Source organism: Penicillium subrubescens (genome assembly GCF_028828155.1).
Source record: "Penicillium subrubescens strain IBT 31985 chromosome Unknown utg000002l_segment0_segment0, whole genome shotgun sequence".
Lineage (NCBI taxonomy): Eukaryota > Fungi > Ascomycota > Eurotiomycetes > Eurotiales > Aspergillaceae > Penicillium > Penicillium subrubescens.
The window spans coordinates 4,030,471-4,055,252 of NW_026643152.1; the positions used below are offsets into that span (position 1 = coordinate 4,030,471).

Genomic DNA, 24,782 nt, shown 5'->3' on the forward strand with positions numbered 1-24,782 from the left:
TCCGGGCGTCGTCCCACAATTTTAATTTAAGAATTTCTGGCTTCATGTTTTGATCTCCAGCTTGTGTTTACGATCACTATCCATCAATGGTTACCAGGTATTGCCATGGCCATTTTCTATTCCAGAAGTTTCATTCTTCGATGTGTTTATGTCCATTTGTTTCTCCGAGGTTTAAGGATTGATGTCATCTGAATTAACAGGTCCCGCGGAGAGACGGCTCAGTGAAAGAGCGTTTCTTGGTGTAGAATAACACATCTGGGAGAATATCACACTCCCTCGAGGATAAGGCTTGACTAAATACCAATATCCCACCATGAAGAACATCCTACTAGGCAGTCTGACTTTCTCGGAGATATTTTAGCTTTTTGTTATCACACGATCAACACGTTCGTCCATACGGCTGGTTTCCGACAAAGGATGTGCCCGACCATTAAGTTTGAAAATCCCTGCTTCCTCGTGGGTATTTCAGCAAATCTCCGGCCGAGGGTGGGTGGTGCCAGGTTGAAAATGGAACATGATGCTCTATTCTCGGCGATGCCTGACTTCGACACTGGGGATTAAAGTCATTAATCGAACAACATATCTCGCTCGAGTAAGATTTTAATCATATATTTCTTGGACCTTGCAGATTCGATATTGATGCAAGCTATGAATTACTCCCAAGGGAAAAAATGGTCTGACAACTGAAACATCCATAGAATCAGCGCTTAAATCACTATCATATGTCTGTCTAATTTTAAAAATTAAATGAACCTTCACTACGGTATCACATCTGTTGGCACAAACTTTACTCCGAACCGAGCCCGACGTCATCAAGGTCACAGTTTACATTCTTAAAGGCTGAGGAAGTCTAATCAAAGTTTAGAACAACGCCAATGTGGACAATTGTTTAGTCCACATTGTCATCATGCATGGGTGGACACACTTTTTCTCCCCTTCGCTTTGAGCGTGACTACTTGATGGATGAAAGACTCCTCAAACAAGACTGAGTAGCCCCTCGTCAGACATTCTTTGGTTGAGATATCGCATCTTGTCAGGCGACTACATCCTTCTAGAGCTCAATGAGTCAATAGGGCTGATCAATCCCGGATCTGTGTTTCTTCTATTCTTTACACATTATTTGGTCCAGTCATGCGTTTGTTGATAACAGGGACTTGTCATCAGACAGCGCCTTTAGCGCCGATGCTTGTACACCATAGATCCCTACCATTAACCGTTTTAGGAAGGTAATCAGTACCCTCTTCATTCCTATCCTCGAGTCTAAAGGCCTACGGAATAATTTAGAGCGTCCCTTGGGTACGTAGTCCCAGTCAAAGTTAAGGAAGTTGGTGACTCTCGGTACACAACTATATATATTCACCAGGATTGACCGTTTTATCCAGTAGTATCTTCTCTGTCCATCATTCAAAGTGCAATATCCCCTTTACCCTGATCATGCGGAGGAGTTGACAAAGCCGAGCGGATGGTGGATTCGGTCCGGGGAAGCGGCTACCAGCGCCCCGACGTGACCCAGTGACGTGAAGATGCCGACGCCAACCGAGCCTCTCCGCATTGTCATCTCCATATTTCCCCAGAACTCCAATCTACCACTGGATGTTCGAGGGGGAATGAATTTTCACATTGTCAACACTCACACAATGTCATCTAGAGCTCTAATTCTACGCTCATTGCGAGCAACTCGCAGCAGCCCCAGGGCTGTGAAGCCCTTGCTCACATGCGCTGCTCGGCGATGGGGCAGCTCCATCTCACAAAGACCGGGCTCGGATCGGTAGGACTGGACCATATTTCGCATTACTCTCACTGCAAGTACTGACACGGATTCATTGTAGTGTGCTCTTCCCCGGCGCTGTTAACAGCAAGTTTACCACCGAAATGACGTTCCTCAAAGCCTCCGATCTGCCCGCAATCCCCACATATCGAGTAATCGACTCCGATGGCGAGTTGGTTGATAAATCACGAGGTCCCCCTGATGTTTCGGATGAAGAGGTTTTGACATGGTATAAGAATATGTTGAATGGTATGCTTTCTCTGGAATTGGCATATTGGGCGCAGCTGATCGGTAATAGTGAGCATCATGGATGTGGTCATGTTTGAGGCACAACGCCAGGGGCGATTGAGCTTCTATATGGTATGGCACCGGTGATACAGAGAATTAAAATATGTCGGAGACTGATGTTGCATAATAGGTTTCAGCTGGTGAGGAAGGTATTGCAGTCGGTTCTGCCGCGGCTCTCACCCCGGATGATGTTGTGTTCGCTCAATACCGTGAAGCTGGTGTCTTCCAGCAACGAGGATTTACTTTGAAGAACTTCATGGGCCAGCTATTTGCCAATTGCAATGACACGGGCAAGGGTCGCAACATGCCAGTTCACTATGGACAGAATTACCCTCGCATGGTGAGTCCTGCGCATGATGACGTATTCGAGCATTTTATGCTAACAAGCAAAGCACACTATTTCATCACCCTTAGCGACTCAAATCCCGCAAGCCGCCGGTGCCGCTTACGCCCTGAAGATGCAAGATCTTCAAGATCCCAACCGAGAGCGTCGTATAGTTGCTTGCTATTTCGGTGAGGGTGCAGCCAGTGAGGGTGATTTCCACGCGGCACTCAATATTGCCGCCACACGATCATGCCCTGTTGTATTCATCTGCCGGAACAACGGATTCGCCATCTCTACTCCAACACTTGAACAGTACCGCGGTGATGGAATTGCCAGCCGCGGTGTTGGTTATGGTATTGACACAATCCGAGTGGACGGTAATGACGTCTTCGCCGTCAATGAGGCCATGAAGGAAGCCCGGCGACGTGCATTGAGCGATGGTGGACGGCCCGTTTTGATTGAGGCGATGAGCTACCGTGTTTCACACCACAGCACGAGTGACGACAGCTTTGCATACCGTGCTCGAGTTGAGGTTGAGGACTGGAAGCGCCGCGACAACCCGATTATCCGTCTCCGTAAGTGGCTCGAGAATAAGGGACTATGGAACGAGGACATGGAGCAAGAAACTCGGGATTCCATGCGTAAAGCTGTTCTGAAAGAGTTCAGTGAGGCCGAGCAGGAAAAGAAGCCACCTCTTCGGGAAGCCTTCACAGATGTGTATGAGGAGCTGACAGAGGAGGCTCAGTCTCAGATGAAAGAGCTGAAGCGAATTCTGGAAACATATCCGGACGAGTATGATCTACGGCCATACAAGGATGGGGCAAAGGGACTGGACTAGACTTTAGATGCCGCGGGTCTTTCTTTGTCGGGTCTCTAGAGGATAATAAATGAATAACACAAGATTCTCATACAGATTGGTCCAGATACGATGAAGGAATAGATCAAATCGATAGCATGATACATTATGGCATTTCATCGCCATGTCTATTTGATGCACGTGACCGCGAGTCTGTTCAGCCGCGATGTGGGAATATTATGTAATCACACTGATCGGGATTGTCGTCGGCATCGGATCGCATCGTGGACGAAAATAAGATATGAACGGCATGGGTCAAGACTAGAGCAGTCGAACCAGAGAGGTACAGACGCAGCCATCTGTAAATTGCTGCCGCCAGGACCTCGACATAGAACCCTCAAGAGCAAGATGTTTCCCTTCTTCCAACGGTCTCGGGGAGATCCATGGCAGAAGGTCGGCTTTGCATCTACATTTCCCGATCTCAGTCTTGATAAAGATTGCTCTAAAATCACACCGGGCTGCAAGGCATTCCACATCCCCAAAGCAGATGGGTCCTCGAGTGCCGATGGCCCCGAAGAAGCCAACCTGGAGTCACCTGGAGATATGAAAGACCAGGTCCTGGTGTTCCAATATAAGGGGAAATTCCATGCTGTTGATCATGTAAGTCAAAGTGGACATATACTTATTGAGTCAATCGCCTGTTTACATGTTCCTCCCACTAACATGGTACTTCTCAGTCATGTCCCCATTCATCTTTCCCGCTTTCACAAGCGAGTATTTTCGACATTGAGGATTTTGGCATCACTCTGAGTGCTGGGTTGACCTGTCCGAAGCATGAGTGGTCCTTTGATCTCTTTTCGGGACAAGGTGATCGTGGCAACTATAAGCTAAAGATTTGGGAGGTGGAATTACGTGAACCATCGGCATCAAGTGATAATGTCTCAGAACGCGACAAGGAGGTATGGGTGAGGCGAAAGCAGCGCATTGGATAATGCGACTATCTGCCCGGGTTCTGACTGGGATTTTCTATGAAATGTGGACTGTTGGAAACTTTGATGATATTGATAGAAAGTGTGTACGTATATAGAGCGACAGCTATGAAATTAAGTCTGGATAATTCAAGATGAGCATATTTAGATTCAGATATATAGTATTTTACAATGCCTAAATATGCCACCTATTATTGGACAAAAGAGGCGGCAAGCTGCGGCACAGTATCGATAGACATGTAGTTATCACTACCTGTTAAGTACAGAGCACCCAATCCCATGCTCTGCGCCTCTTGCACAACGGCCTTGTAATCCGCAGTCGGAGGTGCACTATGGAGAATGATAGCATCTTTTTTGTAGCTCTCACTGGAAGAAAGTTCATTCGCTGGGATAGCGGACGTCCATTCAGAGTACGGCTTCTCAAACTCGATAATTAGATCTGCCGCTTTGAAATATTCACTTGCGGACCCTGTTTCTAGGGTGGTACCGGGGTTGAATACAATCGTATTCAGATTTCTACCTTTGGCTGTGGCTGATATGCTTTGCATATAGGATATTTTGGTGTTGTCGTTCGTGCGTGGAGCTTCATCGAAGAAGATCCCGCAGACTGAAATGTTCTTCGCTGTGTAAGAAGACCATCCGCTGTAGATAGCAATCTGGCTCTCAACCTTCGCTTGTTCGCGTTCCGCATAGTTGGTCGCTATGTAGCCGATGACTTGGACGTTATTATAGCTGTTCAACTTTGAGACTCCAGTGATGAGGTTGCCATCGGGGTAAGCTGGTAGATGTTAAATCTTGAAGCTCTCTTCCTATCAAGTTATATTTTGCTTACTTGTATTCCCTGGACCACTATCAGGGTTTATGATGACTTGGAAGCCAATATTTGGGTGCGCTAAGACGGCCTCATAAACAGGGCTCCAGGTGCTGTCGTCTGTAGGCCAGACATATAGAGGAATGATAATGCCCGTAGAGGAGACGGCCAAGGCCATAGCAAGGGCAGTACCCAGAAGGTAGGTGAAGACATGCATCTTCGAGAAACCAACGAATATTGAATGAGTGAGTGTATTTATAAATTGGAATAGATCATTAAATTGCCAGAGTTAAGATTTCAATTGAAATTGAAGAGAAGCGCAACGAGCGATAATCCGTAATATACGAGGCCATACTGCGGACATTCCCCAGGTACTAACAAGGTCTACGGAGCCCCAAACATTAAATTACATCGAAGCAAACAAATTCATTTCCGTCAACCATGTGGCAACGAATAAGGCAGTAAGCTACCCGTTTGAAGTCTCAATACAGTAGATGTCAACTGACATCATTCAAATGATTCAGGATAGTGCAAGCACAAAATCTCGATCCATTTTTCCAGGGCCACCAGGAACAACAGGAACACCCTCGGGAGCCAAAAATTCCCAAGTGTTCCTTCACAAGAACACCAAAAGGTATAGAGAGGGTATGCAAATAAATTTTGGTGGAGGAATGGGCCGATCCCATGCCAGGGGGTGCTCCACAAAGAATGTATGTACAACCCCCCTCCCCTGTGCCAGATCGAGATTTCGCATGGGTTGAGTGCCAGTCTGGTTGGTGATAAGGATTATTATGGTGGTACATTCTTATGCACAATAGAAATGCAAGCCCGGTGGAAATTCTTTTTCTTTATTCTCTCCATGAATCTGAGCTTCGGGATTATTCACACATCGTCAGCGGATCGCTTCGAACAACCGTCTTTGCAGAGTTGACTCCTAGCAAATCGGGCGGGTCACATTGCGTGTGAGCACCACATCCAGCGCATATAAGGCTGGGATTAACATTTTGGATCGGGCGCTCCAACACGTGAAGGATCTGGCTCAATATCGACCCGCTGTTTTCAAGGGCCTCTCCGAAGTGCAACTCGAGCGCTAATATTTCTCCGAAGCAAATATTCCATTTAAGCTCGACCGCTGGTAACTTGTTCAGAGCAGTACTTCCCTTGGAAGCCTCTCCTCCTCTAAACTAAAGGCTCTAGTGAGGTTTAACGTGCTAGGTTCAAGTCTAAATCTAAGAACCTTAAAAATAGCTAGCTAGATACCCTTCACCCTTTCCTTTATATATCTTGGTTCGCCCGTGGATTATCAATATACTGTCAGGCATAAGGTTATTATCAAGAATCAGGATGGCGGCCTGGTAGACTAGTAAGGATGATGTACGCTTGGCCGATCAGAAGCGCAACACCAAGCTAGCTAATTAGTTCGTTTCTCCCAAATTGTATACTTAAGTAGACTGACTGTACGATTAGGCTTCAATTTCCACTACCTGCTTCTACCTCCTTGGGGTTGGGGGATATCCTTGTTGCAAGAACCGATAGTAAAGAGGGGCTTGACGTTGAGAATAAGATTGACTAAACCTTGCTAGAAGGACTCCCGGGCAATAATAACATGACAGCCAAACACGCTGCTAGGCAAAGGAAGCCTAGAAGTAGAGGAAACTTGTCAATCTCTATGTCGAGAAATCGGTAGGGAAATTGAAGCAGAGGAAACAGGAAAAGGCCTAAGGGCCAATCTAGAGAGTCAAAAGGAACAATGTTACTGGGGGGCTTTCTGCAACTTGAAAAATCTACAGTAAATGTGCATGCTAGCCCTGCCTAATCCCGGCGAGGGTCAATCACAAGGGTGATGGATGAATTTCCATCATTACAGAAACTGACGGTTTTCACCGGACGTCAATATGCCGGCTGAACCCCGTGGGCGAGCCTGGTCGCAAGCGCCTCCCTTTCAACAATTTCACGTGCTGTTTAACTCTCTTTCAATCTTGAGACGCGGGCAATTAGGCGAATCTATCGTATTGGACAAACTCGGCCGTAGAAGGCATACCGCCTTTTCCAGGACCAGACAATCTGTCGCTACTACATAGGGAATAATATCTCAAATATAGTTCCCTAATTGACTACCGAGTACTCTAGCCCTTTCCGGAGAAAACTTAAGCAGCAAATGGCTACCAACCCCCAAGAGCACTCGAATGATGCCCTTTTCCGAATCTGTGAAGACTATCTCCGTAGGATCACGGGAATGTCGGTTGACTTCCTGCGCTCTGAGGAGCTCAAAGAAAAGTTGGATCTCGGAATAGCGCGAGACGCGGAGGGAAATCATTATTCCCCGAGGAAGTCATCTTTCCAACAGCGGCGGGACAAGGAGACAAGCAAGCGTCAAGCGGATGCCCAGCCAGAGCCTGCAAGGTGCGACAAGTGCAAAGCAAAGACGGATGAACAGCCCGTCAAAAAATGAGGAGCAGACATGATATTCATTCACTATAGCTCTCTGTCCGAGAATAGAAGAGAACGATAATCTCATTTCATTTCCTTTGAACAGTAGCACAAGATACATTTCCTTAGACAAAATAGAAAAGAAACATCATAGGGACTTCAATGACCGACCTTCTAGACTATGGTCCTTTTTCTCGATATATGTGGTTCAATCCTAAGGTTGTTGTGCGGATGACTCTGCATCGATGAGGGAAAGATGCTTCCAAGGTGGATGCATTGAAAAATGGGGTCTATACACCACCCGCCGTAGTGGTGTAACTAAGTTGAGATGCGGTTGATCAGAGAATTTATTTGCTTTGGGTCGGAGATTTTCGCCTCTTACGATTGCATTTGGCTCAGATGTAGGAAACTCGTCAACTAGTTTAAAGTGTAAATCGGAAACTTCGCAAGAAGAACATCTAGAGGAATTAGCAAAATGGAATAAGTCTATGCTCGTTTGGTATACTCGAGTAAATCCGTACTTGGCTGGCCACGGACTCAACGAAAGTCCAATTTAAACATTTAGAGAGTACTCTAGTCGGAGGTATAACTTATTAAGTCAGAAGAAAATGGTTAATCATACCATTGTTATTGATACACGATAATCGTACATGGTTAAGCGTCGCTCAAGGATCGCAGAAACAACTTCTGGAAACCCAATCTCAAGTAGACCTCATGCGGAGCGAATTCTTTCAAGCCTCCTCGACCAGAGACAATGCCGCCTGCTGGATCTTCTTGTTTCGCCGAAGCAAAGCAGCAAGCTTCTTGTCCAGCAAATCCAGCTCCTTGCGACCGCTCTCCAAGTCCTTTTGAGAGTGGCCGGCGAATTCCTTGAGTTCTTCGTTGGTCATAGCGGCAACGTCGTCGAGGCTGGGATTGGTTCCAGGTACACTGGCAGAACCAAGCATCTGCTTGGCAGTCGCGGCAGCGAAAGAACGAACAGCAGCAGTAGTGGTCTGAAGGATCTCAGCAGAGTGGGCAACGGCCCAATCGTGACTGCGCGTACTATCTGCCTCCATAGCCGACAGAACGTTAGGAGGAATGACCGAGTCAGCGCCATTCACGGTGCCAGTAGGTGAGGTAGAGCCCATGTGACTGGAGTTGTCATCGACCCAGCAGATATTGTATTTCTCGGGGGTCGCAAAGAGCGCGTCCAGCCCACCATTGATGTTGCTCGAGTCGTCGCCAACCATGAAGGGATCCATCGCCCCACCACGCTGCTTCTCCAATTCTAGATATCGATCCTCTTCCTCGGCAGAGAGGTGACGAAGGACGCAGCCGCGTGGGGTGATCAGACAACGGTCGGAGAGCTGCTCCGCATCAATTCGTACTGGCTGACCACGCATAAGGGCACGACGATGCGACTCAAAGAGCTCCAGTGGTTGCTTAAGCAAGAAGTAATCCGAATCAATGCCCTTCATATCCGTACGCTGACCGAGATTGGCCGGATTGAACAACGAGCTTTTGTGCAAGTCGAGTTCACCAGACTTGTGCATCTCAGCGAGCACTTCGTGTAGAGCCTTGGTTCTCTCCACAAAAAGGTCCTTGGTTGGACGGCCGGACTCCTCAGCATCTTTGAGCAGTTGCTCTACCGTGTTGTGAGAGCGCCACGGTTCTGGCGGAGCTTGGGGTGGTGCAGGTTGCTCTACCACCGGAGCTGGAGCCGGAGGAGGGGCCGGCTTGGTCTCTTGGATAGGCTGCTCTTTTTCCTTCACTTTCTTAGGAGGTTCAGGCCTTGAGTCCACCTTCTTTGGAGACGGAGCAGGAGGTTTGACAGGTGTTGCAGGCTCCGGCGTAGTTGTAGGAGCAGTCTCAGCGGAGGATGTGGTGGCGGTGGGTGCCTTCTTGGTCTTGCGCTTTCGCCCAAGGATGGGGGCTTGAACAGGCTCTTCAGGGGTCGCGGTCTCCGCTTGCTTGGCCTCGGCTTCCTTGGCCTTCTGTCGTCTTTCCTTTTTGAGTTGGCTTTTGGTGATTGACCGAACAGGTGCAGAACCAATGCGCGAGGTAGCCGGCGGAGAGCTCGCACGAGACACAGAGGCAGAGGGGAAAAGATCAGCTTCCGAGCCGAAATCGCCAGGTGTGTCTGGCCTGCTGCTAGACGAGAAACTCTGTCTGCGGGATTGGCTCTTGCCAGATTTGGCGGTAGACACAGGCGCAGATGGCGCATTTGTAATTGGAGGCGGAACCTCGGTCTTGGGAGTGTCCACCACACGTAGGATGCGTGGCTGGCGAAGAACGGACGAGTCCGAGACACGAGAAACGGTGGTCAATGGTGTATCAGGGCGTGATCCAATGGCTGAAGCAGGTCCTGGTCCAGATACTGAAGTGCCAGACAGGACACGTTCAGACTTCGCCGATGCGTTTTCTTGAGCAGCCAGGTGCATACTAAGAGTTATCGGACTTGCTTTGGTACCAATGAGAGGACTTTGATCAGCTTTGGCAGGAGAACCCTTATCATCATCTGCAAACAAGTCTAGCTTCGTCATGATTCGAGACTTGTGTGCGGACTTGGGCACGGGTGATCCCAGGGAGATTTGAGATGCATCCTTGACACGAGCAGATGTGGTGACCTTGCGAGAAGGTAGTTCGGGTGTCACGGCTGTAGATTCAACGGGCAAGTTCTTTTGAGACGGGGTACCAGTCCGAGAGATGTTCACATTCAAACCCGGAGGAAGACTTGGCGCCGGGGACGATGGCCTTGACAAGCTCAATTGGTCCTGAAAAACTGCTGATGCTGGATGGGACTGCGGCAACGGGAGCCCGGGAGGCAGGGAAGGGGTCCCAACACGACCTGCAGAATCACTTGGCAGCTGGGACTTGAGGAAGCCGAAAGTATCAACGGGTTGGCTATCTTTCAGTTGCCCACCGAGTGGAGGGAAATCTTCGTTCACTGTCGATGTCTGGTCAGCCACATTGCACATTCAGAGTCAGTGAAACAGTAGATATCAACGAGATGCGGCGAGCGATTGGAACCATGGAGCCAGGAGCAAGGGAAGCAATAACCACGCAGCGGGGCTAATCAGAAGCGCTTTGCAAAGTACAGACGCGCCAAACTGGTAATTACATGAAGGGTACTGGTCCTTACGGGCCAGATACAAGGTAGGGCAGAGTGTCTATGGACAACGGCAACGGCTGTGAGACAACTGGTTTCGAATAAGACCCTGTTCCAAGAAATGGCGATATCAGGGTAGGGAGGTCTTAACGTACATTAATCCATAAGAAAACCATCCACGGTCTTCAAGACGCTGCAGGCAGTCGAATGAAGATCCGAATGCAATATCAGGAAAAAGGATAAGAGGGTAAAAACAGCCGCGGGGTAGAAAAAAAAAAGAAAGGACCTGAGTACATGCGATAGGTCCATAAAATGCAAGACACCTCGAAACATGAGGGAATAAGGCCAGTGTAAGACATATAGGAAAAAAAAAAAAAGAAGAATCCATAGCCCATCACAATACGCCAAGGCACGCTACCCGGTCGCATTGGTCCAGAGCTGCTAGCCCTGCTTTTCAAAGGAAATAAAGAGACAAGATGCAAGCCCCACGCGTGGAAGTGAGAAAAATGAATAAAACGATAGCCAGCGGGAAAGAAAAATGTCGTGGGGACTGGAGTCCCATCAAATCACATGTTGAAGATCATAAAAAAAGAGCCGCGAACGAGGAATGCAAAGGCAAATCATAAAAATGGTATAGAGGGGAAGATGAAAACAAAAAACAAGGAAAAGGGACAGTCATTCACCAGCGGCTAAAACCACCGCCGCCATACATCATCGAGGGGTTGTACCCACCTTGACCCTGGCTCCCGTACAACGCCTGCCCAGCAGTAGCATTGGCACCGACCTGATGCATCCTCGCCTGCAAGATGCTCGGGTCCGCAAGATCTACTACACCGCCTCCACCGGAGGAAGTGTTAGCGTGTCTCTGCTTCTTCCCCTTCTTCTTCTGCTTCTGTGCGCCGCCAGAGTCAAGTACGGAACTTGTCTGGGACCCATAGAAAGAGCTGAGAAGGCCGTTGACGGGAGTCAGGGGAGGTGGGGTGGGGTGCTGTTGAAGAAAAGGAAACATGAACTCACGCTTTGCGGCCTCCTGGCCCTGTACACCACCGAGATTCGTGCCGCCTCCTCGGCCACGAAGTAATTCACGCATCAACTCAGGCGTCGCCTCTTGCTTTCCCATGTTGGAACCCAGTCCAATATTGGCGTTGGCAGTAAAGCCATGACCTTGTGCAAACATACCACCACCGCTGATCGGAGGAGTTCCAGCTGTCTTCAAGCCGGGGGGAGGACCTTGAACGCCGCTTGCATAAAATCCACCCGCAAGAACATGCTGGGGACTAGGGGCAGACAATGGGTTGGGGGTCCCGGCCTGCATCTGGCTCAGCATGCGTGCGTTGCTGATATTCTTGGAGCCGACATCATTAGCAAAGGTGAACCGGGAGGATTGGCGGCTCTGACCCTGCAGGGCGTTGAACTGTGCCATCTGGTTATGCAACAGGCCTTGGCGAAGCTGGGTGGCTTGCTCCAGAGCAGCAGAGCTCAAATGGTCGGCAATACCAGCTTGTTGGTTACCAGCGGATTTGAGCAGCATCAGTTGCTGCTGCTGCAAGGGTGTCAAGCTTCGGCCTGCCAAGTTCAGCCCTTGGAACTGGTGACTCGTCGCAGACACTGGTGAGCCAACTGTTGAGTTATCGGCGGTACCTTGCTGGGAAGGAGGCTGAATGGCGCCGTGCGATTCACGGGACTGTTGTGGGCCTCGCGGGGGATTAGACTCCTCTGGCTCCCCACCAAGCTGCAAGCTACCAGCCTCACGACTTTCCTCCTCGACAACCGCAGACTGAAGTAACTCCTGCTCGCGCTTCAAACGGTCCTGTTCGGCCTTTTCTCGCATCGCTCGGCGCTTGACACCGCCATATGGATCGATGAACGACGGGTATGACTGGATCGCCTTGACCTCCTCATCTGGCAGATCGGCAGTGGAGAAAATGAACTTGAAGTTAGGGTTCATGAGATCTTTGACGAGGTTATCGAAAGGAGTGGGCGCTGGCGGTTCGGGAGACGGAGGCTGGACGTGATGGACCGGAGGCTGAAGAATCGGGGACCGGGAAACAGGCTGAGATGTCCGTGGCGCTTCCTGAGCGACTGGAGACGGTCTCTCGACTCTCTCAATACGCCTAGGTTCTTCAGCAGGCGTGGCAACAGTAACGCTCGCAGGTCGTGGGCTTTGGGATGCCTGGCTGCCAGTCAAACTAGCTCGTCTAGTCCGAATGGCGGCATCCTTGTTTGCCCAGCTAGCAGATGAGGGGAGCGCAGGTCCGTCGGGAGCGCCTGATCGTCCACTAAGCGAGTCATCCTTGCTGGGTTGTCGACGCATGGTATGCGTAATGGGCTGAACCGGACGGACATGGGGAGGGTTTTGTTGTGGGTGACTTGGCCGCTGACTGGACAATGTGTTCATAGACGAAAGATCAGATCGGCTGTAGCTTTCACTGTCTTCTCCCGTCTCATGAAGGAAGGTGCAGTTGCGGTTGTTGCACTGCTCGTTGCGGAGGAAAGAGGAACAATATTTGGTGGTTCCATATTGAGCCCTTAGAACACGGTCGCCGTTCGAAGAGCCGTCCACAGCCGCAATACAAGTGGCAGCATCGAGCTTCCGCGAAAAGGTGACGTAGACACCGATTCCCTGATGAGGGTTGCCACCGGGCTTAGCCTTGCTGACCACAATTTTCTCAATATCGCCATATTGACCAAAGTATTCGCGCCCGCGGAGTGTCTGTAGCAGCTGATTCTCGTCGCGAATTGTCGGGTTGAGGCCGATGACGTAGACCAGGTTCTTTTGAACGACGCGAACACCCGCTAGGTTCTTGCGGCTGGAAGCTTCAATTTCGCGCTTTTCGGCTTCCTTCTTCTTAGCGGCTGCGGCCTTCCTATGCTTCAGTGCCAAGTCGGCTTTGAATCTATATCGTAGAATGAATGGGTCAGTCTCTCAGATCCTTGGCGGTCAAGTCGAAGAGGGGGAAGATCATTTATCACTAACTCCTCCGCATCGGGAATCTTGTATTGAATGGTGCTGTCATCGTAAGGACGGCGACAGTTTGGGCATCGACCTTCTTCGCTGTGGGTTTTGATGTTGTTGTAACAGAATTGGCAGATCTGGGATTTCACACGTCAGTGTCTCAAACAGAAGGACCGAGAAAGACCAGAAAGATGTGGCGAATATGGGCGACCAGTTCGACGTACCTGATATCCACAGGGACATGGTTTAAAGTTCTTGTCCGAGAGGTCGAACTCTTCGATGCAAAGGGGGCTTGAGGGGGGTCAGTGGCGGGACCGCATGATATCTTAAGGGGTCAGAACATACCAGAACTCATCGTCATCGTCGATGACGGAGTCGATCTGTTGGCGACTAGAAGACATGGTCGCGGCGAGGGGAGTGTGAACGAGGAAAGCGAAACGAGAATCTCAACGCCAGCACCCAATCGAAACAGGGGTTGCAGAAAAGAAAAAGAGACGAAGACGCCGCTCCGGAGCCAGGATAAATCAAAGAACTGGAAGGAAGAGAAGAAAGAACAAGGGAAGGGAAAGAGAGGTGATGGTTGTGGGGGAGAAGGTAGACGGCGAAGGAGAAGAAAGGAAGGAAATTGAAGCGCGGCTTCATTTTGCTGGCATTGCCCGATGCCGTTTAGCGTGGTTGGATATTATGTCAGCGGCACGTGATACCCGCAGGTTCGGACCAACCTCCATCCTCACAATCCGCCTTACGTGCCTTTGTCCCCTCTTGTTGTAGCCATTGCTCCCCGTCCCACAATGGCATCCGCTCGCTCTCTGATGCGCCTGAGCTCTGGACGCTCTGTGGCTTCGGCCGCGAGGTCCAATGCCACTCGCGCCTTTTCCTCATCTTCGCTGCGGTATGCTGCGAAGGCATCTACACAACCGGGCGCCCCGGAGCCTGAGAACATGCGCCAGGCGCAACGGCCTCGTATGTGGATGACTTAAGCAATGTCTTGAGGGTGCAATTGGACTAATTAATTGGATCTCGTGCAGCTTCGGGCCCCCTCCGTGCCCCTATCGTCAATCCCACCGACAAGTACCAGCACATGGCCGACGGTCTGCACAGCTACGGACAGTACATTATGTCCTGCCTGCCCAAGTACATCCAGCAGTTCACCGTGTGGAAGGACGAGCTCACCGTCTACACCGCTCCCGCCGGTGTTGTCCCCGTCATGAGCTTCCTGAAGAACCACACCTCCGCCGAGTTCACTCAGATCTCCGATATCACCGGTGTCGACTTCCCCACCCGTGACCAGCGTTTCGAGGTCGTGTACAACCTGCTGAGTGTCCGCTACAACTCCCGTATCCGTGTCAAGACCTACGCCGACGAGGCCACCCCCGTTCCCAGTGTGACTGGTCTTTTCGAGGGTGCTCTGTGGTACGAGCGTGAGGTCTACGACATGTTCGGTGTCTTCTTCTCTGGACACCCCGATCTGCGCCGTATCATGACCGATTACGGTTTCGATGGACACCCTCTGCGCAAGGATTTCCCTCTGACCGGTTACACTGAGCTGCGCTACGATGAGGAGAAGAAGCGCATTGTCATTGAGCCTCTTGAGCTCACCCAGGCCTTCCGTAACTTCGAGAGCGGCTCTACTGCCTGGGAACCTGTTGGTTCTGGCCAGAACCGGACGCCCGAGTCGGTAAGTAACATACCAAAATTCGATCGCCTGAAGCATTCGCTAATTACATGGACTTCAGTTCAAGCTGCCCACTCCCAAGCCAGAGCCGAAGGAGGAAGAAAAGAAATAGAAAGGGACTGTACGCGTATCAATTTTCATTACCATGTTTGTATGTACATATCGTTAATCGATGGTGTTCTTCACCCTCTGCCCAGTTTGTGCCAAGCCATAGCGATCAGAAATATATATCCACCTAGGTAGCTCTCCGTAGGTACCTTGTGAAAGTCCAATACCCGGCAGAAAATATGTAAAAGTTTATGGGTGTACCTTTGTTACCTACGTGATACTTGTTGTAGCTTGCGTGGTAATAAATCCAGCGAATGATTACCATGTTCGGTAGAAAGTTACATAGTGGGAATGAGCTCAAATCGAGTCGCATTGAGAGATTGGAGACACTAGCTGCGCTATCAATGCCCGGAGGCGGAGAATCTTGGCAAAAGGCCCGCGCCCGCTAAGGAAAAAAAAAGCTCCGCAACCTTGTCCAACACTTCAAGCACTGCGATAAGTCCACGCCATTTGATCACTGCCTTTATATTTCGCCAAAGACGTCTCTTAAAGCCTGTACTGAGAGGACTTCGCTACACTAAAAACCACCACCATGCCAAAGCGCAAGCTCTCCGAGCTAAACGGTCCATCGCGACTCGACACCCGCAAATTAACGATCAAGGCCGTCCGGCTTACCACCAAGTTCGAACAAGGCGTACAAATCCTAGCAAAAGCTCTCAAGACTGCGCGTGGCTTTGAGAGACAAAAACTCAGTCGACGAGAGAAGACAGCTAAGACAGAGGGTAACCGTCCGACGCTGGTGCGGCTTGCGGAGGAGGTAGACGCATTGAAGGTAATTCTAAGCTCAGCCGATGAGTCCATAACCAAGATTTCTCTGGACTAAACTGACTTCTGTTCTATCCAGGCTATCGACTACCCACTCACAGCAGAGCGATACCTCTTCAAACAGCTCTTAAAGACGAAGCGGATCGCCGAATCACCGACATTCAAAGAATTTCAAGAAGCCAAGAATGTATCGACGGAGGGACCGAAGAGCGATGCCGAGTCCAATGTGCACGGTCGACTTTTCAAGTCCACACCAGTCAGGAACGTGATGCCGGAGATTATGAACGGGATCCGGAAACTGTTGGGCGTGGACGATGCGCCCACAGGAAAGTCTGGCAAAGCTGATGCTAAGAAGTATGCGCACAAGAAAGAAAAACCCGCAGCTAAACTGGATGACGTCTCCGGCTCAGAGTCTGAGGTTGAGGAACCGAAGAAGCCAAGGAAATCATCGACAGACAAGGACCAGGAGCCAAGCTCCGCGGATGGAGAAAATCTCAGTGTCTCCCGCGACGAGGACATTGACAGCGAAGACCTCGCACAATTCGATGCCCGCCTAGCCCCAGGCTCAGATTCCGAGGAACAATCTGGATCAGACAATGACGATGACAACACGCACAAGCAAGACCTCGCAGACGACATCTCCGATTCAATCTCCCGCTCTCCATCCCCAGACTACTCCGCCGAGGACTCCCCGCCATCGAAAAAGACCAAGGGAGCCAAGACCTCCAAGGACCCAGTGCAAAGCACCACATTCCTTCCCTCACTCATGATGGGTGGTTACTGGTCTGGCTCCGAGGAAGAGGCCACAGACGACGAAGCCGCCGCCGGTCCACCCAAGCGCAAGAACCGTATGGGCCAACAAGCCCGCCGCGCACTCTGGGAGAAGAAGTATGGTGCTAAAGCGAACCACGTACAGGAGGAGCAAAGGAAACAGAAATACAGTCGGGATAGTGGTTGGGATACTCGCAAGGGAGCGACGGGCGGTGCTGGTGGGCGAGGAGGTGATCGTGGTGGACGAGGCGGCTTTGGTGCAGGACGTCCCCAGAATCGGTTTGATGATCGCTCCGGCGCGGGCCAAAGTTATGCAAGCAAGCCCAGGGCTCCTCCGAAGGATACCGGGCCATTGCATCCGTCGTGGGAGGCGAAGCGGAAGCTCAAAGAGCAGGCATCTACGGCGAAGTTCGAGGGAAAGAAGGTCGTGTTCGATTAGCGATACCATTTTGTTTCTTACTTATTGCTATATGGGGCGGGGGCATCTTTGTCCAGGTCAAAACCAATGTGAGTATGGAAAGATTTTTATCTTCAACTGATGGTCAAACGGTAATACTATAGACACTTGCTACAGTCGGAGAGTCAACCTTCGTATAAACAGAATGCGAAGAAAATGAACGGATTTGCAAGATGTGGTATAAACGAAAACTCAGGACGCCACAACGAATCAAAAACAAAACAGCCATCTCGCCCTATGGAGACAGCCCATCACTCGTTCATATATTGTAACCAATGCGAATCAGTACTCCCAGGAGTCTTCAAATCTGTACCAACTGGAAGACCGCTCGGGTTTCCATGTGTATCTGGCTCAAAGCACGGAATAGCCGTAAATTCGCCCAACTCCTGTGGGAAATTCGAGACGAAATGGTCAAATCCGAAATGAGGCATCTGTGAAAGAGACTGATGCGACACAGAGTAGTTATCCGGAATCGAAAGACTACTGCCAGGAATATCACCTTCCATGATCTCGTGCTCGTGGCCGCCCAGGGCCGAGTGGGAGCCATGCGCACTATTTGGTGGCAAAACTGGAGGCGTGATGGGTACTCCTTGCATCACAGATTCCGCCACGGAAGGATCAGGGGGATGGTGGCCCATGGCTTGTTGGAGAGCAGAATCGTTGGCATACGCCTCTCGCTTCCATGCCATGGTTGTCGGTGACACGGGTCCGGTTTTCCAGAGCATTTCCCAGTTCTTGAAGCGATCGTAGGCAGATTCAATGCTGCCACCATTGCTTTGGGATTGATGGCTTTCGCTCCATAGTTCGAGACGACGGATGGCACGTTCGAGGGCCTCAATGACACTCACAGCTGAACGTGCGGAGCCAACACCCATGGACATGATCTTGATCAGGGAAATGCCTTGGTCGAGAGCTGCACCAAGCCGCTCAGTGCGCTTAGTCAAGCCTTGAGCGAGGATGACCAGGAGAGCTGCACGGCACGAACTGAATTCAGTGAACGAGGCGCGCGCCAAGCCGGTTTCATCTCGAAGAAGGCGGCAGAGGTCGATGATTTCGAGAGCTGCTTCGACACAGTCCGTGACGAGAGTCGCCCGATTCTTCGCCATTCCAGATGGGCCCTTTAATGCGGCCGCGTGGGTGGAAGTTTGGTACAAGCCCTTGATGTTACTGAAAAGGAACGGGCGCCCGATGAAGATCCGAGTAAGACAGTAATCAAGCTTGAGGTGGACATTGGAGCGGAATAATGGCCCAGCTGGGTTGAGATCACGACAGTTTGTCTCCTCTGGGAGTGTCGACCACCATTCTACCAAGTGTTTTCGAATATTGAGTAGTCGTTCAAGACAGTCTTGCTGTTGCCCCTTTCGACAGGTCCGCAGCGACGAAATCTCATTCGAAACCTCTCCGAGTTTCAAAGTGAGAGTAATCAGGGCGATCATGTTTGTGTGATTGGACTGCTGCGCTGCTGGCATGATACCAGGGAAATCCACCGGAAGCGGTGCATCAACATCTACATCTGCTAGGGACGCTGGTCGGCCGTGCAGGATGCTGATGCGTTTTTCGATCGTATAAGCAGTCCAAAACACTCGGTTTCGCGTCTCTATCATTCGAGCGGAAAGCCCTTCGCCATGATACCTTCTATGCATGCCGTTCTGGATGGCCAATTTCAAAGCCAACCCAAAGTAGGTGTAGCACAGACCCGAAGTGTCAAGGGGAAGCAAATATGTCCCGATCAAAAGGCAAGCTTGCACACTTCGCACTGAGGCCGTGGCAATGATATCTGGTAACAGCTTGGAAGCGAATTGATAGAATGTGAGGCCGACCTCGTCTTCAGAGAAATGGTGATCCTGGTCGGTGTTTGCGGTTGGAGGCGGGCGATTTACCGGCGTGGTTGATTCCATATGTGCAAATTGTGTACCAACAGCCAATACCATCAGCAGAGCACAAACTGCGCCTGCATCGTCAGAGGACAGACTGGAGGGATTAGTATAACAGATATTCACTTTCTCCTGAAGCCAGTCCTCTTCGACGTAGAAATTATTTGTCTGTGCATATTTAAAGAAGATCTGCACCAAGAAATCTGCCACATAGCGTGGAGGGAGACACGTTATCGAGGCTGAGACTAATGACGATCCAGATTGAAGTTGGGTGGCCCGCCATCGGTCTTCAAATGGTTCAACTTCAGTAGAAGCCTGCACGAAGTCTTGTTAGTACTGAATTTGACCTGCGGTAGACAGGAGCCCTTACTTCCGGTGCTGCAGTCTTCATCCACTCATCGATTTTCTTCCTAATCTTGTTAGAGAAATTGAGGTAGGAGAACTCCCCAGAGTATTCTGTCAGAAAGTTAGTTTGCGCTCGCTGATAGTTGCATCGTTCAGAATGGGAACATACGAGTCGTGTTGTCGGGAAGAGCCTTAATTGTAAAGTCCTCTTCATCAATTGCCAAGTCTTCCAAATCATTCGCATCAGCTTTCATCGAGAGTACATCCGACTCCGAGTCACGGTGTTTGCTTTTCAACTCTTCCGCAGCTTGACGCAGTGACTGAATGTCGAAGGTGATATTTGGGACATAGTATGACAGAATGCGTTCCATATAGCGCACCCGCTCTGCCTCTTGAATATCATGCCGACTCAGAGACGCAGCTCGCTCAAGCAGCCTACCGTCCGAAGAATGGATTCGTCAGCATGGCAATGCAACTTTCCGACGGGGCCGAACTCACGAGACAGAAGCCGACCGGCTCTTCTCAGCAGGATCTATATGTGTAAAGATACACTGGCGACGATAGCGAAGGCATCGGCGACACGGTACACCGCCCTCGCATTTCTCTTTCACTCTGCGACAGCCGTCACATCTACACGAGACCCCGGCTATGTTAGCGCGATAAGAACGATATGCATTGCGGTGCATTGTAGTGAGATCGACGTACGCTCGGACAGCACGCTTGCGATTCTCTTCGGCCACTCGAGGGCGTTTGGGCTGCTGCTGTGGTGGCTGCGCGGGTGCTGGAGTCGAGTCGTCCATCGCGGGCGGTATCAACGAAGGTGCGGTCGGCCGGGCATCGTCTGCGGAGAAGGTGGACAAGGCGGAGTTGGGGTTTGCCCCGATGCAGTCGGGCAGTAGTTGGAGGCTTGGGGCACGCTAGTCTAGCGGACAAGCAGGCCGAAGGATCGGGGGAGCAGGGGTGTCAGAGTCAGACACGTCGGGAGTTCAGAGAGTCGGTTTTGGAGAAACGGATTTTGTGGAGGAGAAAGTTCAGGCGGGAGAGACGAAAAATGGTATCTGAGTCGATAACGCATCGGTTCGCCGTGGCCCCGCATTCTGGCAGAAACAGCCTTTTTATCTCTTCCTCTCCTCCAATTATGATTTTCTGGCCCTCCGCTTTTTTAGTTCGCTCGGCACGGCACTGCCAATAATGAGGAGTATATCCACCATGAGATACCGATTGCAACAATTTCTTCATGTAAGTCGATGTGATTGCAGCGATATGGGCAGTACTGTCCATGGGCCATTATCTTCTGCTCTAGCAAAATTACTAAGTCCGTTATCCTAGATATCAGTCAGCAAGTATGGCCCCAATCTTTGAAAACCAATTAATTGGGGCTATGAACCCAATTGGTTGTTAATTATTGAACTGATTACATGCTTTGAATGAATTGAACGGACAGTCAGCTATGCAAAGCTTCTGTCAGATTAGCACCCAATGATGGCCTATCGGGCATGTCTAAGAAAGCTTCATGTCACATAGTATCTTATATAGTAAGACGAAACCCCTGAGAGCAAGACATTCTCCAAGAATCAGCGGGTTTGCCTAAAATCCATCAACGTGTGTCCCAAGTCCACTCGCACTCCCAACCTCGAGCACCTTCTTCCCAATCACCAAGTCCATCAAACCCATCCCAACACACTTATAAATTACATTAGCCCCCTCCGGAATCTCAATTGCATCTGACGGCCCCAACCCCCGAGAAGATCACCCATCTCAGTCAATTCATCCTCCGTAATCTTCGCCGTAATAAGCTCCCCCGACTCCTCCAAACAAGCAGACTTCGAATCAACATAGATCTTCCCTCCACCAGAGAGCAGCGTCTCCGTATCAATCTCATGCATGGGTGGCTTATAAGATCCAATCAGCGAGATAAAGCGCTGTTTAGGCGCAGACTGCAGCGCGGAGTATGAAAAGTTGGGAGTGAGAGAGGGCGTGCAGCTGAAGATTACATCGCAGGCTTGAAGCTCTGCGAGCAGTCGCTGTTCATAGTCAGGGGTACCCTCTTTGGCGAGGGTATTTACGGACACATTGGGATAACGCTGACGCAGATCGTTGAATACGGATTGTTCCATTTCTTCAAGCCGTTGACGGCCGCGGTTGACGAATGTCACTCGTTTGATTTGATTCGGGCATAAGAGTAGAGCAAGTCGGGCGTGCCACTCGGCTTGACGCCCCGATCCAAACACGAGGATATTCTCCTTGCGAATTGCAGTGCTGCGCACGAATAGCGTCATTGATGCTAGCGCTGTTCGAAAGGCGGTTACCTCCGCGGCTGCAAGGAGTCCTTGTAGACGTCCATCGGGCGAGAAGATGTTGATAACACCCTGGATGCCATTTTTGGCCACGGTCACTACCTTGACGCCTGTAGTGACCGTGTCTGACACCGGCATGAAGATGCATGAGTTGTCTGCCTTTGTGGCGAAGACGGTGCGCAGTGGCTGGTGGATCAGTTTCTCTGATGTAGGAAAGTCTGGTTTGGACTCGGCAGATATGGCTATTAGTGCATCGCCCAGAGAGCTGATGAATTCATGGCATTGAGATTGGGTCAAGCTGCGGAAGATCTGGGCCACGTCTGGCTCGGAGAGGATATGCATTTTGAATGTAGGCCGTATTTCTTGTCGCCGGGTAGCCTGATTTCCAAGTTGTAATGAATGTGTTAAAGGAGATAATCAATTGAAGAATACACAAGGTTGTAAGTGTTGATAGACAAGTGCAGACGAGAAGGTCGGAGAGGCCCTCCGATAACCGCAGGCCGGCGAGGGGTCAAAGGTGGAGCCCCTAAACCGGCGCCCCATAGCCGGTAGAACTATAAGGAGAAAGTAATCAAGTCCCTATGTATAATCGGCAAGTGACTCCGATACTGTCTACATCGAGCCAATGGGAAGGAGATAGGAGTTATAGTCATCTATTCTTGAAATTCGTCGCTATCAACAGGAAAGCTATGGCTTATGAAACGCTAACGCCATCTATGAATGCATCCCCAGCAAACGCAATGCAAAAAATACTGTCCCGGTGTGGTCAATGAAGGCCACGATCAAGGGGAAAACAAGCATGGGGAATCTTTTTCAAAACAACAAAGGAAAAAGCGACCGTAAAGAAATTCATCAAAATGCGAGAGGAGACCAATGAAAGCTTAGTTGCTACCACCGAAGATGTTACGGCAGCGGCGCTTCAGTTCATCGATCATGGCAATCTGAGAATCCTTGGTGCGGCCAACAGCCTCGGTGTTCTCGACAGCACGACGAAGCAGGAATCCCATGCACTCCTGGACGGATCCCCAGGTCAGGAGCTTGAAGACATTGGGAGCGGATGCGGGAGTCATGCCAACGTCGGCCTCGGCACTCTCGAAGCCCTGGAGGAGCTCGAGGCTAACCTCATCGGCCATACCCTGGAGCTGGGCGTAGCTGAGATCGACACCATAGTCCTCACCCTTGGCGGCCTGCTGGACCCTGATGGCATGGGCCTTGCGCACAGATTCGCGGTTGTGGGTAGCGATGATAACGTTGACAGGAGGCAGCTCAACGGGGGTGTCCTTGGAAGGGCGCTGCAGCATGGAGTTGTACTTGCGAGTCAGGAGAGCTTCGACGACTCCATCGTAGCAGCGGTCGGTATCTTCCTTCTCAGCCCAGATCAACTGACGAGGTTCGGTCTTCATGTAGGCACCGCGAACCAGCTTCACACCCAGAGTGTATCCCTCTTGGCGGGCAGTCTCCAAGTGACGGGCTAAAGTCTCACCAGTGGAGCGAAGGTATGCCTGGTAGGTACCATAGAAAATGGCACGACCGGGGGTCTGCGAGTTGCAGTACTTCTGGTACTTCATGATCCAAGCCTCGATACCGGGCTGCACGGCCTGCTCCTCGGCATCCACGAGAAGACGCACACGGCGAGAGATAGCCAAATCGCACACCTTCTGAATAGAGGCATCCATGAACTCAGTAGGGGCGGCCTGCTTCTGCAGCAGGCTAAGAGCATCAGTGCCCATTCCGGTGAACTTCAGGGCAACAAAGTCACCCTCCTGAGCCATATCAACGGTCCGAAGAGTACCGTCCAGCCACATCTGGATCTCGGCGAGAGCGGCCTTTTCATCACGAGTAGTCTCCTGGTTCTCACCGACGAGGACCTCACGGGCATAGCCCAGAAGCACACCACGGCATCCCAGAGACTTGATATTCTCGATTGACCGTTGCACCTCGGCCTTGTTCTCACCGGCGTTGAATTGCTTGTAAATAGTGTGCTTCACAAGCATGTTCAGCAGTGGATTCTTGGACACATCCCACAGAGCCGAGCGAGGGTGTGCCAGGCGAGACAGCGCAAAGATGCATGGTTTGAGCAGAAGAGGTGAAGACGAGACGGAGAGGATCAGCAAAGACCGCAGAACCGACGAGAGAGGGAGTTTGGAAAGAGGTGCGGAGAGCGCCTTCCGAGGTAGCGACGCAGTGGAGGATGGCGATAGAGGGTGAAGCAAGGTGCTGGCGGCGACAGACGATTTGGCGTTGCTTGTGCCGCTCACCAGTCGCGTGGTAGCCCGTGTAGTGGTACCCTGGGCGCGGGGCATCCGCGCGGCGCGTGCGGCCTTCATGGCTGATAAGTGGTGGTGGCGATAATAGGTAGTGGTAAAGGATGATGGTATTGATAGTGATGTGTTGAAAGAAAGATGGATTTAGAGATGAGGCTCTTGATAAACTTGGGTGAAGAGAGCAGGGGCAAACTCGACTCTTCTTTATGAATAGAAATAAATGGCCACCGTCCTATATAGCTTACATAGCCCCTCCATCCCAAACGATCAGGTGGCCAGCGATACATAATGAAAACCGCTTGCCCGCCGCAACCACATACTATGAGCTCCGGGCCGAAGGCGACCGGCACCAGAGCCGGGCGTCTCGAAAGAAGGAAAGAAGTATTGAGACCCGCCGCCGTTAGCCGACCGGTTACATCACGTGTTATTCAGATCTGTACAATAGGTCACGAGACCTTGCTTGATATTGTCACGAGACAATACTTAACTAAAGGAATTATTGGACTTGACTGATGAATATGGTATTACTTATAGAAAGGGGAACTGAACATTCTTAGAAAAAGAGACCAACTGTAGTGGAATTATCACATCTAGTCCGATTTCTTGACAGCAGCCGGTCACCTAGATCCCGTGACGGACCCACAACATCGAAATCACCTTAATTTTTAGCGCGAGAATCTTTGTCATCACATCCGGCGCGGGGTGCCACAGTGCAACTATGTCGAGCTTCAACCTAGGAATTACGAGTTTTATAGATCAGCGTGATTTTTAG

At 50.6% G+C, this 24,782-nt stretch overlaps 11 protein-coding genes across 11 annotated transcripts; 5 read left to right on the forward strand and 6 right to left on the reverse strand.

Moving 5' to 3' along the window:
• Positions 1-1,637: 1,637 nt before the first annotated feature.
• On the forward strand, positions 1,638-3,219 carry N7473_002838 (thiamine pyrophosphate-dependent dehydrogenase E1 component subunit alpha; the record flags this gene model as incomplete). Its single annotated transcript, XM_057148778.1, has 5 exons — positions 1,638-1,768; positions 1,830-2,017; positions 2,067-2,128; positions 2,187-2,396; positions 2,449-3,219. 5 exons carry the CDS (start codon positions 1,638-1,640, stop codon positions 3,217-3,219), a joined length of 1,362 nt encoding a protein of 453 aa, XP_057012432.1.
• A 263-nt stretch (positions 3,220-3,482) lies between these two features.
• On the forward strand, positions 3,483-4,305 carry N7473_002839 (Rieske (2Fe-2S) protein). The gene is made up of 2 exons (XM_057148779.1): positions 3,483-3,837; positions 3,915-4,305. Exons 1-2 carry the CDS (start codon positions 3,586-3,588, stop codon positions 4,167-4,169), a joined length of 507 nt encoding a protein of 168 aa, XP_057012433.1. The 5' UTR covers positions 3,483-3,585; the 3' UTR covers positions 4,170-4,305.
• Positions 4,306-4,357: 52 nt separating this feature from the next.
• N7473_002840 (spherulation-specific family 4 protein) lies at positions 4,358-5,194 on the reverse strand (the record flags this gene model as incomplete). The annotated part of the gene is made up of 2 exons (XM_057148780.1): positions 4,358-4,944; positions 4,999-5,194. The coding sequence occupies 2 exons, from the start codon at positions 5,192-5,194 to the stop codon at positions 4,358-4,360; spliced, it is 783 nt and encodes a 260-aa protein (XP_057012434.1).
• Positions 5,195-7,135: 1,941 nt separating this feature from the next.
• Positions 7,136-7,429, forward strand: N7473_002841 (uncharacterized protein; the record flags this gene model as incomplete). Its single annotated transcript, XM_057148781.1, has 1 exon — positions 7,136-7,429. The coding sequence occupies one exon, from the start codon at positions 7,136-7,138 to the stop codon at positions 7,427-7,429; it is 294 nt and encodes a 97-aa protein (XP_057012435.1).
• Positions 7,430-8,138: 709 nt separating this feature from the next.
• On the reverse strand, positions 8,139-10,367 carry N7473_002842 (uncharacterized protein; the record flags this gene model as incomplete). Its single annotated transcript, XM_057148782.1, has 1 exon — positions 8,139-10,367. The coding sequence occupies one exon, from the start codon at positions 10,365-10,367 to the stop codon at positions 8,139-8,141; it is 2,229 nt and encodes a 742-aa protein (XP_057012436.1).
• An 810-nt stretch (positions 10,368-11,177) lies between these two features.
• Positions 11,178-13,855, reverse strand: N7473_002843 (CCR4-NOT core ubiquitin-protein ligase subunit MOT2; the record flags this gene model as incomplete). The annotated part of the gene is made up of 4 exons (XM_057148783.1): positions 11,178-13,395; positions 13,476-13,591; positions 13,679-13,745; positions 13,800-13,855. The coding sequence occupies 4 exons, from the start codon at positions 13,853-13,855 to the stop codon at positions 11,178-11,180; spliced, it is 2,457 nt and encodes an 818-aa protein (XP_057012437.1).
• A 330-nt stretch (positions 13,856-14,185) lies between these two features.
• Positions 14,186-15,365, forward strand: N7473_002844 (complex I 30 kDa subunit family protein). The gene is made up of 3 exons (XM_057148784.1): positions 14,186-14,417; positions 14,483-15,132; positions 15,191-15,365. The coding sequence occupies exons 1-3, from the start codon at positions 14,246-14,248 to the stop codon at positions 15,239-15,241; spliced, it is 873 nt and encodes a 290-aa protein (XP_057012438.1). The 5' UTR covers positions 14,186-14,245; the 3' UTR covers positions 15,242-15,365.
• Positions 15,366-15,769: 404 nt separating this feature from the next.
• On the forward strand, positions 15,770-17,212 carry N7473_002845 (BUD22 family protein; the record flags this gene model as incomplete). Its single annotated transcript, XM_057148785.1, has 2 exons — positions 15,770-16,009; positions 16,082-17,212. The coding sequence occupies 2 exons, from the start codon at positions 15,770-15,772 to the stop codon at positions 17,210-17,212; spliced, it is 1,371 nt and encodes a 456-aa protein (XP_057012439.1).
• Positions 17,213-17,481: 269 nt separating this feature from the next.
• Positions 17,482-20,249, reverse strand: N7473_002846 (Zn(II)2Cys6 transcription factor; the record flags this gene model as incomplete). Its single annotated transcript, XM_057148786.1, has 5 exons — positions 17,482-19,419; positions 19,475-19,560; positions 19,619-19,884; positions 19,948-20,079; positions 20,155-20,249. 5 exons carry the CDS (start codon positions 20,247-20,249, stop codon positions 17,482-17,484), a joined length of 2,517 nt encoding a protein of 838 aa, XP_057012440.1.
• Positions 20,250-21,140: 891 nt separating this feature from the next.
• On the reverse strand, positions 21,141-22,088 carry N7473_002847 (putative proline utilization protein PrnX; the record flags this gene model as incomplete). The annotated part of the gene is made up of 1 exon (XM_057148787.1): positions 21,141-22,088. One exon carries the CDS (start codon positions 22,086-22,088, stop codon positions 21,141-21,143), a length of 948 nt encoding a protein of 315 aa, XP_057012441.1.
• Positions 22,089-22,627: 539 nt separating this feature from the next.
• Positions 22,628-24,073, reverse strand: N7473_002848 (proline dehydrogenase family protein; the record flags this gene model as incomplete). Its single annotated transcript, XM_057148788.1, has 1 exon — positions 22,628-24,073. The coding sequence occupies one exon, from the start codon at positions 24,071-24,073 to the stop codon at positions 22,628-22,630; it is 1,446 nt and encodes a 481-aa protein (XP_057012442.1).
• Positions 24,074-24,782: the final 709 nt, after the last annotated feature.